The sequence below is a fragment of the Notolepis coatsorum genome, assembly GCF_963971535.1.
Source record: "Notolepis coatsorum genome assembly, chromosome: 3".
NCBI lineage: Eukaryota > Metazoa > Chordata > Actinopteri > Aulopiformes > Paralepididae > Notolepis > Notolepis coatsorum.
This window is the reverse complement of record NC_140167.1, coordinates 76,558,806-76,571,438: the sequence shown is the minus strand read 5'-3', so window position 1 is coordinate 76,571,438 and position 12,633 is coordinate 76,558,806. Positions and strand designations below refer to the sequence as shown.

General features: G+C 43.6%; 1 protein-coding gene across 5 annotated transcripts in view; it reads right to left on the bottom strand.

Moving 5' to 3' along the window:
* Window positions 1-241: 241 nt before the first annotated feature.
* nfic (nuclear factor I/C) overlaps window positions 242-12,633 on the bottom strand; it is a 137,573-nt gene continuing 125,181 nt past the window's right edge. For 4 of the 5 annotated variants that reach the window (XM_084310214.1, XM_084310217.1, XM_084310215.1 and 1 more), the window contains one exon: window positions 11,141-11,291. In XM_084310214.1, the coding sequence (XP_084166340.1) occupies window positions 11,271-11,291 (21 nt within the window). In that variant the 3' untranslated portion in view covers window positions 11,141-11,270. Of the gene's footprint in view, window positions 11,292-12,633 lie in introns of all 5 variants that reach the window. The other variant, XM_084310216.1, reaches the window with a different exon arrangement.

The following is a 12,633-nucleotide window of genomic DNA, read 5'->3' as shown; positions in this document are numbered from 1 at the left end:
TTCAAATATACTTAAAATATGCTTACAATAAGGACATACAAATGAATTGGCATTAAATGCCAATCTGCCATTATGCTATGTTAATATACATTATCACCATGAATTATAAAGTGAAGATTACATTATCACCTAGATTCCACCCATAAATATCTCTCATTAGAATATTTGTTTCAGTAACTCTTAGAGATTAGAGTTGTCATGTTTTATAATCTGATTCGTTTCCAACATAAAGGCAGTTGAGTTGTGGCATAGCTTCTTTATTGATGATTTATTATAGTTTTGCATAGGGAAACATTCTCACTTCCTTTTATGGATTCATCAGCATCAGCTGACAGCAATGGCTGAATAGTTATAATGAAATATTATCAAAAGCTTTTAATAAATGTCCCCCACACCAGGTCACAAATAACATATCAGACTGGTTCCACAGCAATTGAAGATTAGTCTGTCTAAGTGGCCTATGAACAGAGACACACATTCAGAGTGGTTTCTGTTTAGAAGCCAAAACATCAGAAATGGGATATTGGAGCAACAGTCCACATAATCCACAGACGTTTCTCAATCACCCACCTCTACCGCAATTGGAATTTCCAAATGACTCATTAGAAACACATAAACCCTGCAATTCACAGGGTTAGCTTTAGCCAAGATTAACCTCAGCCAGTTAGCTTTAACCAGGACTAACCTCAGCCAGTTAGCTTTAGCCAAGGTTAATTTTAGCTAGGGTTAGTCTTAGCCAGGGCCAGCCTTATCCACGTGTAACTTTAGCCAGGGTTAGCCTTATCCGAGGTTAAATTTAACCAGTTAGCTTTAGCCATGACTGAGCTGTGCATTTTTCACACTGTACCAGTTACCTTAGTGCTAAATTGAGGGATCACAAGGCCAGGACAAACCTGCTCCAGACCAGGGCTAAGGCCAAGGTGGGTTCTAAGGTGTTAGTAATAGTCTCCATGATCCTGATGCTCCTTAGCAAAACCAGAACAGCTCTGGTGTGAGGGATAGACAGTATGTCTGGCAGCAAGCAAAGCAGTCCTTTACTATAATAATATCTGTAAATTTATAATGAAAAAAACAAAGTCCATAAAATATGACACAGCATTAACATGTTCTCTGAGAAACAGGTTGGCTTCTTGCCTTCTGACCAAAACCCTCTTTCCTGATGGAGGGTTAGGGTCAGGGGTCAGCCCAGCCAACCGACAGAAACAGAAAAGAACCGATTGGCTGTCATCACCTGACCACCTCAGACCAACACACTCATCCTTTCTGGGACTCAGTAGAGAAGGTTTTATCAGTCATAGTGTTTTAAAAACATACTCAACGCATAGATGACTGCTTAACATTTAAACTTAAAATTCAACAAAGAAAGAAATAGCCCTTTTCCACCAAATGAGTCCTTGAACCAGTTCCGTTCAGGATTCTTGGAACCTTGGTATCGAGGGAACCGGCCCACGTTTCCACCAGTTTTGAGCAGAACCATTGTAATCAGATGCGTCATTAAGGAGGCCATTGCTCCATGTACTTGCTGAAAGCAATAAGGAACACATACTTGTTGTTGAAGTGACTATGAAAGGAAACATTAACATCATGGCTTGACATTATGGACTGAAATAACAAACTACCTGTGACTGCATTGGGCTGCATATAGTGTAGCTAAACAACACAATGCTTTGGTTACTGGTTTGTCTGACTCTAAGTGGAGAGATTGTTTAGCGTAAATACTTACTGTAGAGAGGAGTTGCTTTTGACCAGGGGTGTAAAGTACTTGAGTAATTGTACTTTGTTACAATACTTAAGTACTGTTTTGGGGGATTTGTACTTTACTCAAGTATTATTAGGTTTGTATACTTGTACTTTTACTCAATTACATTTCAGAGAAAAAAATAACATTATTTTTACTCCTTACATTTAAAATGCAGACCTACAAAGTACAAATCTTGCAGGTCCAACAATTTTAATTAGTATATTTGTTTCACTGGCCGAACTAACGTTAACAATCCTGCGGCCGCACTTTATTTAAAAACAGCCAATCAAATCCCCATCAATGGAAAATTAACCCGCCGATAGCCATGCTGATTGGTCCTTGTGCAAGACTAGAAAGCGGGGATCTTTGTAAACACCTGCTATCAGAAGAATAGACAGTCAGAGTGACAAGCTACAGAAGAAGGACTAGACGGAACTTTTCATTCCCCCGGAATAAAGTACATTTAAAACTAGAAACTTTTTTACTTTTACTCAAGTGTGTCTTTAGCCAGATTTTTACTTGAGTAAGATTTTGAGACGGTACCCATACTTTCACTTAAGTATAATTTCTGGGTACTTTTTACACCCCTGCTTTTTACTTCCTGGTAATGGACCTACTGGCCCTATGTTAAATGTATTGATGCTCACATCTGCCTTGAAGTGCACAATTCTCAGTCGATGTTTAATCATCGCTATCATAGACAAAACAAAATATGTAATGGGGAATATTGTGTAATTTAGCTTGTTTTGTCCAATGATCAGTAATAGCCATTCCCCACACAAACAGCTCCACTCCCAACTTGCGTGGGCAAACTGAAAGGTCCCTCTTGGTTTTGGATTTAAATGGAGTACAAATTACTAACGTTAACTGAATTTAATTCGATGACAGTACTAAATAGTGATAGAGAGCAGATCACTCTGCAAGGAAAAAGCAAAATTTTTGGTTCCAACTAGGAACCAAGTTTCCGGTTTCCAAACCAATGTATTTTTGTTCAAAATGATCAGAATGGTTCAAATGAGGTGCGTGAACCAGAACAGAACCGGTTCTCAGGTGATGGAAAAGGGGTAAAAAGGAGAGTTAATTGGTTCTCAGGTGACAGCAGCAATGGATCAGTGAGCCGTCTAAGAAGCTCAACACCGTCGCTCCACCTCTCACAGCCACTCACACCTGCTAACCCTAACCCATACAGGTACATGTCAGAGCAGTTACAACTGATAACAATGCAGATAATGTTTTAACAATCAGACGTATGCTAATAATTCTAACTCAAACCCTTCGAATATGTCTAACCCCAAACCTTGAGATCGTCAGGCAAAATTATCAGCATTGTTAACAATGAAGTACTTGCTAACATTGTTAACAATGAAGTACTTGCTAACATTGTTAAATACCATCTGGGCTCTCTGCTCATGCCAACAGTGATCTTCTGTGCTAACTGTTTTACCCATTTGTATCGGAGTAAATAATCTACAGAGAGTTATTGTGACATAGCGGGTTAAGTCCCTCTTACTTCCATATTCCAGCCAGTGGAATTAGGGATGAAATTCTTGGCATATCCCTCACATACTGTACATGTAGACATTTCATCAGAGGGTTATAGTGGAGCTCGAAGAGTGACTTGCAGGTGGCGCCAATACGCCAACTACAATCTAATCATGCAGAAGCACCAGTGCATTCTGGGTGAATCAGATCCGATAGGTCCACAGCAACTCTCTCTAGATTCTTTACTCTGTATGGCTTGTCACCTTGGACCTACATGGGCCATTTCTATTGGTCAGAGCTGCTGATGACCTCATTGCAGAACACCAACCCTGAGGCTTTCATACGTCACATGACCATGCAATATTTGAATACAACAGCACTGCACGGCGTACAAAACAAGTCCAACTAAACTGCAGGAAAATGACAGGCACTGCTTGTTGAAATCATTTTTGGTTTTTCAGTTTTCATGCTGTTGACCTGCTGGTTCATTTAAAGTAGAGGAGGGAGAAAGCAATGAGCGTTGTCACGCCAACTGGGTAGTGGTTCATTCGAGAGCCGAGGAGAGGACAGTAATGTTGGTGACGGGTCTGTGTCTTCTCCTTCTAGCTCAGAGTTCCCAGCTGTCCTGAATGCAGAGTAAAGCTCAGAGTCCAAACTGCTTCGGTCTGATGGAGACGTGAGGAAGTTCTCCATGCTGTGCTTGGCATCTCTGATTCCATGGTTACCTCGTGTCTAATAGTCTGTTACCATGGTAGCCTGTGTCGCATGGTCTCCCGTTTTCCATGGTTACATACGTAGTGTCTACAGATAAAACACTCTCCATTCTCATCCATCACATGGATCAACTCTCATGTGGCTTGGCCACTAATACACACAAACACATTCTATACATGTATCCTTGTCTTCATCATTGATAGGCCTATATTGTACATATTATCATGTACACCATCATGTTAACATAATAATAATAATAATAATAATAAATATAGCTGCAAGCAGCCTCTACAAGGTGAAGCCAAATGACTTATATTGATGTTATGACTTGTGAACTGGAAAAAACAAGAACTCGTGAAAAGAATTGCCATAAAATGAACGAGACTATGAGTGATTTATGAAATTGAAATGGCTGTATCTCTGAAATATTTTAACTGACCTGCAAAGTTTAGCTGTCGTGGTAATGGACAGACACTTTGCTGTCGTGGTAATGGACAGACACTTTGCTGTCGTAATGGACAGACACTTTGCTGTCGTAATGGACAGACACTTTGCTGTCGTAATGGACAGACACTTTGCTGTCGTAATGGACAGACACTTTGCTGTCGTAATGGACAGACACTTTGTTGTCGTAATGGACAGACACTTTGCTGTCGTGATGGACAGACACTTTGCTGTCGTAATGGACAGACACTTTGCTGTCGTAATGGACAGACACCTCCGTCTTAGAAACAAGTAGCAGCTTCTGATGTTCATGATGTCTGTCATGCATCTATTTTTGCTCCATTTACACAAACTTAGTTTGCTCATAGCACCATGTTTTTCAACCGATTCAACTGGTTGAACAAAAGGTTAACTACGTCCCTAAAGATATGCTGCATGCTTGGTTCAAATGTGTGGAGGGACATAAAAAAAATGGGAAAAGTCCAATATGGACTTTATACTGTAGGTCCTTGAAGCAGAATGATTCATCACAGGGAAATACAACAATAACACATGTCACATCTCACTACTGTATCCGGTTCAGTTCCACATCTCTATCTACTGTATCTATAGTTCATGAGATACGGCCATTTTAATTTGCAATTTTCAACGCTTGTTGTAGCGCCACCATGAGGTTTGTTTGTTCCACATTTTTGTGTCATTACATAACTTCTGATGGTCTATCAGCTGGTCTATCAGATAGTCTATCAGCTGGTCTATCAGCATGCTGCTGAATTGCATAAAATTATGCATGCATTGAGGTCCATGTGGCGGAAGCTGAATAATAATAATAAAACCACCAATTACAATAGGGGTTAACCCCTTCAGGGCTTGCGTCCCTAAATAAACTAAAAGCTAAATGTAACAGGAATAGTATTTAGTGCATGCATCAGCCTTTTCAACATCCTGTCACATGATCCGTTACATGGCCAATAAAGAAATGGACGGTCTTCTGCTGGCCTATCAGAGAGCTGCATAACTTTGTAACCTGCCCATAGCGGACAGGCATAACCATAACACGTTAATATCCCCTTAACCCTAACTGTTGTTCAAAGTTCCATTATATGGAATCCAGAAAACAAATCTTCACTACTCACCACTCCACCAAATATTCACAATAAAGACATTCTGTCACTTAAGAAAAGCATCCTGGCAGCATCACTACAGCAGAGTAGGAGGGACTAACCAGTGGCTTGTATTAGTGTTATTGTGAATATTTGATGACGCGTTTCCCCAAAAATTTCGGTTAAAGTGACTTTCTAACCAGCAGCTTTTAAACAATGGTTTTCTTTGTAAATAAGCAATGTGCCATATTCAGAGCCAATGTAGTCAGAACTACATATTCTCAACACATTTGTAGTTTGGGATAATCGTTTTTTTCTCAACACAACCTGTGATAAAACATGTGATATATTGACAACATGTTTCTATTAAAAGGTAACAGTAGAAGAAATGGAATCTCAACTGACAGATTACTCTTCCTACCTATCCTTCCTAACTGTCCTCCAGACAAACTGATCGTTGAAAAGCAGTCATGCATGCAGCTTTTTTGTTTTTGACGTTAGCAGTTGTACCAAGAAAAAAATTCAAATTTTTCCATAATGTCTTATTGTTTTAACTAAAGGCACATCATGTCTCGTATGAAATATCGTGCAACAATACGGCTGAGATTCAAGAGGAACACCCTTCCATATGATGTTCTCTGCTTCAGAACAGAGAGGAAGAGGAGGATGGGGGGAGGAAGAGGGGGGGTGTAGGGAGGGAGAGGTATTGTTAGGGTGAGCCATGCATTCTTTAGGTCAGCACAGCGACCACAGCAGCACCATGCAGGACACATCAGATTCCAACCTTACCCTAACCCTTAACTCAAGCCTTGGCTCGTATCAAACCCTAAAGTAAACCTTAACCTAACCCTTAACTCAAGCCATGACTCTTATCAAACTTTAAGTAAACCTTAAATCAAGCCTAGACTTATCAAACCCTTAAGTCAACCTTAAAGAGAGGCGTTTTACTGGGGATCCAGCTCATATCAGCACATTCAACAGTCTTAACCATCAGCATAGATCAGCTCCCCCAGCCTTCACCCAAGCTTTTCCAATAGAATGTGAACCTTTCAAACAAACACTTTCCCCTGACAGACTACTGCCTAGCCCTAACCCTACTGACAGAGATGTCTAACCCTAACCCTACTGACAGAGATGTCTAACCCTAACCCTACTGACAGAGATGTCTAACCCTAACCCTACTGACAGAGATGTCTAACCCTAACCCTACTGACAGAGATGTCTAACCCTAACCCTACTGACAGAGATGTCTAACCCTACTGACAGAGATGTCTAACCCTAACCCTACTGACAGAGATGTCTAACCCTAACCCTACTGACAGAGATGTCTAACCAACACATCATCAGATTGCTCACGGAACCTTCAGCTGCAGCTCGTTGCCGTTGCTGATGGGCTTCACGTGATTAGAGTCTATCACTAAATCTAATCAATGTTATGTTTTTATTCAATGCTAAATTTTTTGTGTGTGATATAAAACATGGGAATACCTAGAAAATTTCATCAAGTGAGAGAGATATCAATAAATACAACTCATTCAATGAAATGTCCCCACAGCGTTGCTTTGCTAAAGAATCAATCTTGGAGTCTGATGCCAAAACACAGCTTGAAGCGCAAAAACTGTTTCTTTAAGAGGTTCATTCTTGGCTTTTTTTAAACAACCCTAAACACGACCCAAGCATTATGACAGTCTAACCCTAACCACAATCTTAACCACCCTAACTCTTAGATTACCATTATGTTACAGCACTGGGCCCTGCAGAACGGGTTGAGAGGAGAGTGGTCCAACGCTAGAACATTGTAGAACACTGAGCACTCATCAGGAGAACATTCTAGAACCCACCCCACTAGATCTGGGGAGGGAACTGCATTTGTGCTCTGTTCAAATCAACATTCCTGCCCTTTGCTGCTAGAACCTACGCTGGCATTTACTGAGTAGTCGACAGGGGGTGGCTCCGCCCTTTGGCTGTCTACTATGGAAAGGGTTAGGGACGGGAGTTAGGTTAGTCAACAGGGTTAGGCTAGTCGACACGGGGTTAGGGACGGGAGTTAGGTTAGTCGACTGGGTTAGGGACTGGGGTTAGGCTAGTCGACAGGGTTAGGATGAAGGTTAGGCTAGTCGTTAGGGTTAGGGATGAAGGTTAGGCTTGTCGACAGGGTTAGGCTAGACAGGGTTAGGCTAGTCGACAGGGTTAGGGATGAAGGTTAGGCTTGTCGACAGGGTTAGGATTAGAGATGGGGGTGGGGCTAGTTGACAGGGTTAGGGTTAGAGATGGGGTGGGGCTAGTCGACAGGGTTAGGATTAGAGATGGGGGTGGGGCTAGTCGACAGGGTTAGGGATGGGGGTGGGGCTAGTCGACAGGGTTAGGGATGGGGGTGGGGCTAGTTGACAGGGTTAGGATTAGAGATGGGGTGGGGCTAGTCGACAGGGTTAGGGATGGGGGTGGGGCTAGTCGACAGGGTTAGGATTAGAGATGGGGGTGGGGCTAGTCGACAGGGTTAGGGTTAGAGATGGGGGTGGGGCTAGTTGACAGGGTTAGGATTAGAGATGGGGGTGGGGCTAGTCGACAGGGTTAGGATTAGAGATGGGGGTGGGGCTAGTCAACAGGGTTAGGGATGGGGGTGGGGCTAGTTGACAGGGTTAGGGTTAGAGATGGGGGTGGGGCAAGTCGACAGGGGATGCGCCGCCCTTTGGCTGTCTACTTTGGAAAGGTGTCCTTTTTGTACAATACGAAAAATACAATATTTGCCCAAAAGCTGGGCAAGGATGGTGATTGGTTACCACTTGCAAACAAACCCACATGGAGACCTTAACACTCACAACTCGTGTCATATGACTTCTCACATTACAGGAGTTATCTAGATATCAGGATGACTAACCAGGGAAAGAGAGAGAAGTTGAAGAGAACATGAACCTCTAACCATAGCAAAGAAGCATACTAGCTATTTCTGTCTCCTTGTCACCTCATTATTGTATATTTGCCAGCAAAGATCAAAGGACCCTTTCCAGAGCAGTGAGCCAAGGAGCAGAGTGACACATCATGAAACCAGGGTAGGTAGAATTACCAAAAACCTAACCCTAACCATCACACCAGAAAGATACTCATGAAAGGAAAGTGAACTTAATAATTATAGTGCAATGTCTGTAATATCTATTAGACAAAGTGCTCTAGGTTCATTTCCAAAGCCTTCAGTCACCTAAACATCATTGTCCTCTGAGAGTCTGGAACACCCTAACCCTAAAAAAGTATTGGGCACCCTACACCTAAACTGTCCCGAGACAGTTTGGGACAGGAAGAGACACGGGAATCAGATTCACACCAAGACCAGAAGTCAGTCAGCACAAATATTCTGTTTCAGTGATCGTATGATCAGAACTGGTCTATTTGGAAATTTTGGACCAAATGCCACAATGGTGCTGTAGAACACTGGTCCCAGGTCAGCTGTGGAACACTGGTTCCAGGTCAGCTGTAGAACACTGGTCCCAGGTCAGCTGTAGAACACTGGTCCCAGGTCAGCTGTGGAACACTGGTCCCAGGTCAGCTGTAGAACACTGGTCCCAGGTCAGCTGTAGAACACTGGTCCCAGGTCAGCTGTAGAACACTGGTCCCAGGTCAGCTGTGGAACACTGGTCCCAGGTCAGCTGTAGAACACTGGTTCCAGGTCAGCTGTGGAACACTGGTCCCAGGTCAGCTGTAGAACACTGGTTCCAGGTCAGCTGTAGAACACTGGTTCCAGGTCAGCTGTAGAACACTGGTCCCAGAACAGACCACAACGCTGGACTTCCACCTGAACTGCTCCACAACACTGGAGTTCCACCTGAACTGCTCCACAACGCTGGACTTCCACCTGAACTGCTCCACAACGCTGGACTTCCACCTGAACTGCTCCACAACGCTGGACTTCCACCTGAACTGCTCCACAACGCTGGACTTCCACCTGAACTGCTCCACAACGCTGGAGTTCCACCTGAAAAGCCAGGTTGCTGCTGTCCTGTGTTGACACTGTGACAGACTGAACCACTTGATCTACTGAGTGTAACAGACTTGACCACCATGTTTAACTATGGCTACCAGGACCTGAACACAGATATTGAGGGCTTAGCTCCACCTGTTTGCCCTCTCTTATCATGTGATCGCTAGTTTATTTTCAACACTTGTTTTTGCTATCAAATTGATTTAAATCAGGAAAAACCTTGGAAAAGGGGGAAAAACACCAGGTAGAAATGCCCCACAGGACTGTCCTGGTTGCCTGTACGTTAATGCCAAGCAAGCAGTGCAAAAATGCTTCCGCATTCGTCACCGCACGCTAGTGCGGTAAAGCGCCCTTCTTTTCAGACAAATGCTACCGTGCGTGCACCGGCGGCGGCGTGCTCGCTCAGGTGCGTGCGTGCGCCGGCGTGCTCGCGCGAGGTGCCCGCGCATGCGCATGAGATCCCGCCTTGGTTGACACGAGCGGAGCTCAATATATATAAGTCACCGCCCCTTATTCAGTATCTAGCAATAGCTCAATTGGCAAGGACACATGGCTGTGGATCCTATGGCTTGTTTGCTGGCGAGTTCGAATCCCATCGAAAATATTTTTTAACGTGATTTTTTTTTAACGTGTATTATTTCGCCGGTTAAGGTTAGGCATGGTTAAGGTTAAGGTTAAGGTTAGGCATTGTTTCGGAGTTGGTTAAGGTTAGAACGGTTAAGTTTAGGCGCTGTTAAGGAGCTGGTTAAGGTTAGAGTTTGTCAAAGAGAATGGCAATATAATTTCTATGGTTAAGGTTAGGCATGGTTAAGGTTAAGGTTAAGGTTAGGCATTGTTTCGGAGTTGGTTAAGGTTAGAACGGTTAAGTTTAGGCGTTGTTAAGGAGCTGGTTAAGGTTAGAGTTTGTCAAAGAGAATGGCAATAGACAGCCTATTTCCGCGCGACCTGGGCGCTGGGCGGCGGAAAATGAAAGGCGCATTACTGCATGCCACTACGGTAAATTTTTGCACTGCTTGCTTGGCATAAAGCTACACGCGTCCTGGTTGTGCCAAAGCCCCAGATATCTGTGGCTGGAACTGGCAGCTGTAGTGCTCTGTGGAACTGCAGCAGCGTGTGTTGTGTTGGCCTTGGTGTGTATATAGTTCTTATATTCCACTGTTAAACATCGTTTTCTAATTAAAAAGTCTTAAAATCATCAAAGCAACATGAAGGGCTTCTGGGCTGATTGTCAGTTAAAGGAAATAAAAACCTTTGTCTCCAGTATCCCCGTCAGCACCCAACATTTCCAAAAGTGCAAAGAAATAGGAACCTCTCTGGTTGATTAGAAAATAACAGGAGGCTTGTTTGCATATAAGCAGCTCCTGCAGTGCAGAGGGGCATTCTGGGAGTAATGCAGGTGTCTGAGGGGGGGGGGGGGGGGGGCTCGGGGAGAGGCCTGGTGCTGGGAGAGAGAGAAAGAGAGAGAGACACAGAGAGAGAGACAGAGAGAGGGAGAGAGAGAAGGGGGGACCCTTGGTTCTGAAGTCTTCAGACATCCACCATGTCTCAGCTCCTCTCATTGTGCATCCTTCCTGTCCTCTCTCTGTTAGTCATCCATCCATCCATCCCTCCGTCCGTCTGTTTCTGACAAGTCTTCTCTGTAGATACTCAACTAGAAAGGTCCGAGAGGTGCATTCATACATGTAGAACCACAAGTTTTACTTTTATAAACTGCATATATTTTCCCTCTTGCATCGTCATGACAACATTGTTGTCTTTCCTCCAGGCCGGGATGATGGGTTGCCATGGTAATGACCCATCCTCTGCGGGCCAGTCAGTTCCCCAGGTACCACGACTGAAATGAGACACAAGATAGAAAACACACACAAACATTTATTTACATATATACATTATTTTTTATACATGCATTTCAAATCAACCTTCTTTGATCAAATGTTTTGTTTAAAAGTTAAATGTTCTTGTTCAATCAAACTCCAGCTATGGGAAGTGTAGTTCATCGTGTGGCCACCAGGAGGTGCAGCCATGCCTTACTCAGAGCCACTAATAACCCTATAAACAGTGATGCCACAGATTACCTGTAAAAAATAATCTGATTACTCCTTTAAAAAGTAATCTAGTTACTTTACTGATTACTTGATTATCAAAGTACTAAAAGTAACTAGGTTACGAAGTCGTCGTCTTTTTTGCTTCTGCGAAGCAACATCACCTGTCTCATTACTGTAGGTAAGTGATAAAGTTATCCAGTCTCTCTCTCTCTCTCTCTCTCTACCAAATCCATTCTGAGACAACGGACTCAGTGCGTACTCCGCAAGTCGCGCATAACATGAATCTCTCTCTCACTCTCACTCTCTCACTCTCTCTCAAGTAGCCAAAGTACACTATAAAACAAACTGGATAGTTGATTTAACTTCATGCTGAAGCCATTCTAAAATCAGCTATAAACGTAAACATGTGTGTGTGGCTGTGTGCGTGCGCAAGCGCACGTCCCATCTCTGGTCTAGCTGACTGTACCCCTGGCTCTCTTATCATCAGCATTATGAGATAGTAACTAAATAGTAATGCACAGCCACTTGGAAAAGTAACTGTAATCAGATTACTGGCTTGTAAAAAGCAACAAGTTAGATTACTATTAGATTACTACTGAAAAAAGCTATCAGATTAGAGTAACTAGTTACTTAGTAACTAGTTACTGGCATCACTGCCTATAAGCTCTCTCTGTCTCTACCGCCCCAACAGGTCCACGGAGGACGCCATATCCCATGTGCTGCACACAGCAGCATCACACCTGGACAAGAGGCAGGGGAACTATGTGAGAATGCTATTCATCGACTACAGCTCGGCATTCAATACCATAGTCCCCTCCATACTCATAGCCAAGCTCAGGGACCTGGGCTTGGGCTATGACCTCTGCCAGTGGGTCTTGGACTTCCTGACTGGCAGACCCCAGGTGGTGAGAGCAGGCAACTGCACCTCCTCATCCATCACCCTCAACATAGGGGCCCCCCAGGGCTGTGTTCTGAGTCCCCTCCTCTACTCCCTGTACACACACGACTGTGTGGCTCAGCGGAGTAGCAATACAATCGTCAAATTTGCTGACGACACAGTGGTGGTGGGCCTGATCTCTGCCAACGACGAGAGGGCCTACCTGGAAGAGGTCAAGGTCCTGGCGGGATGGT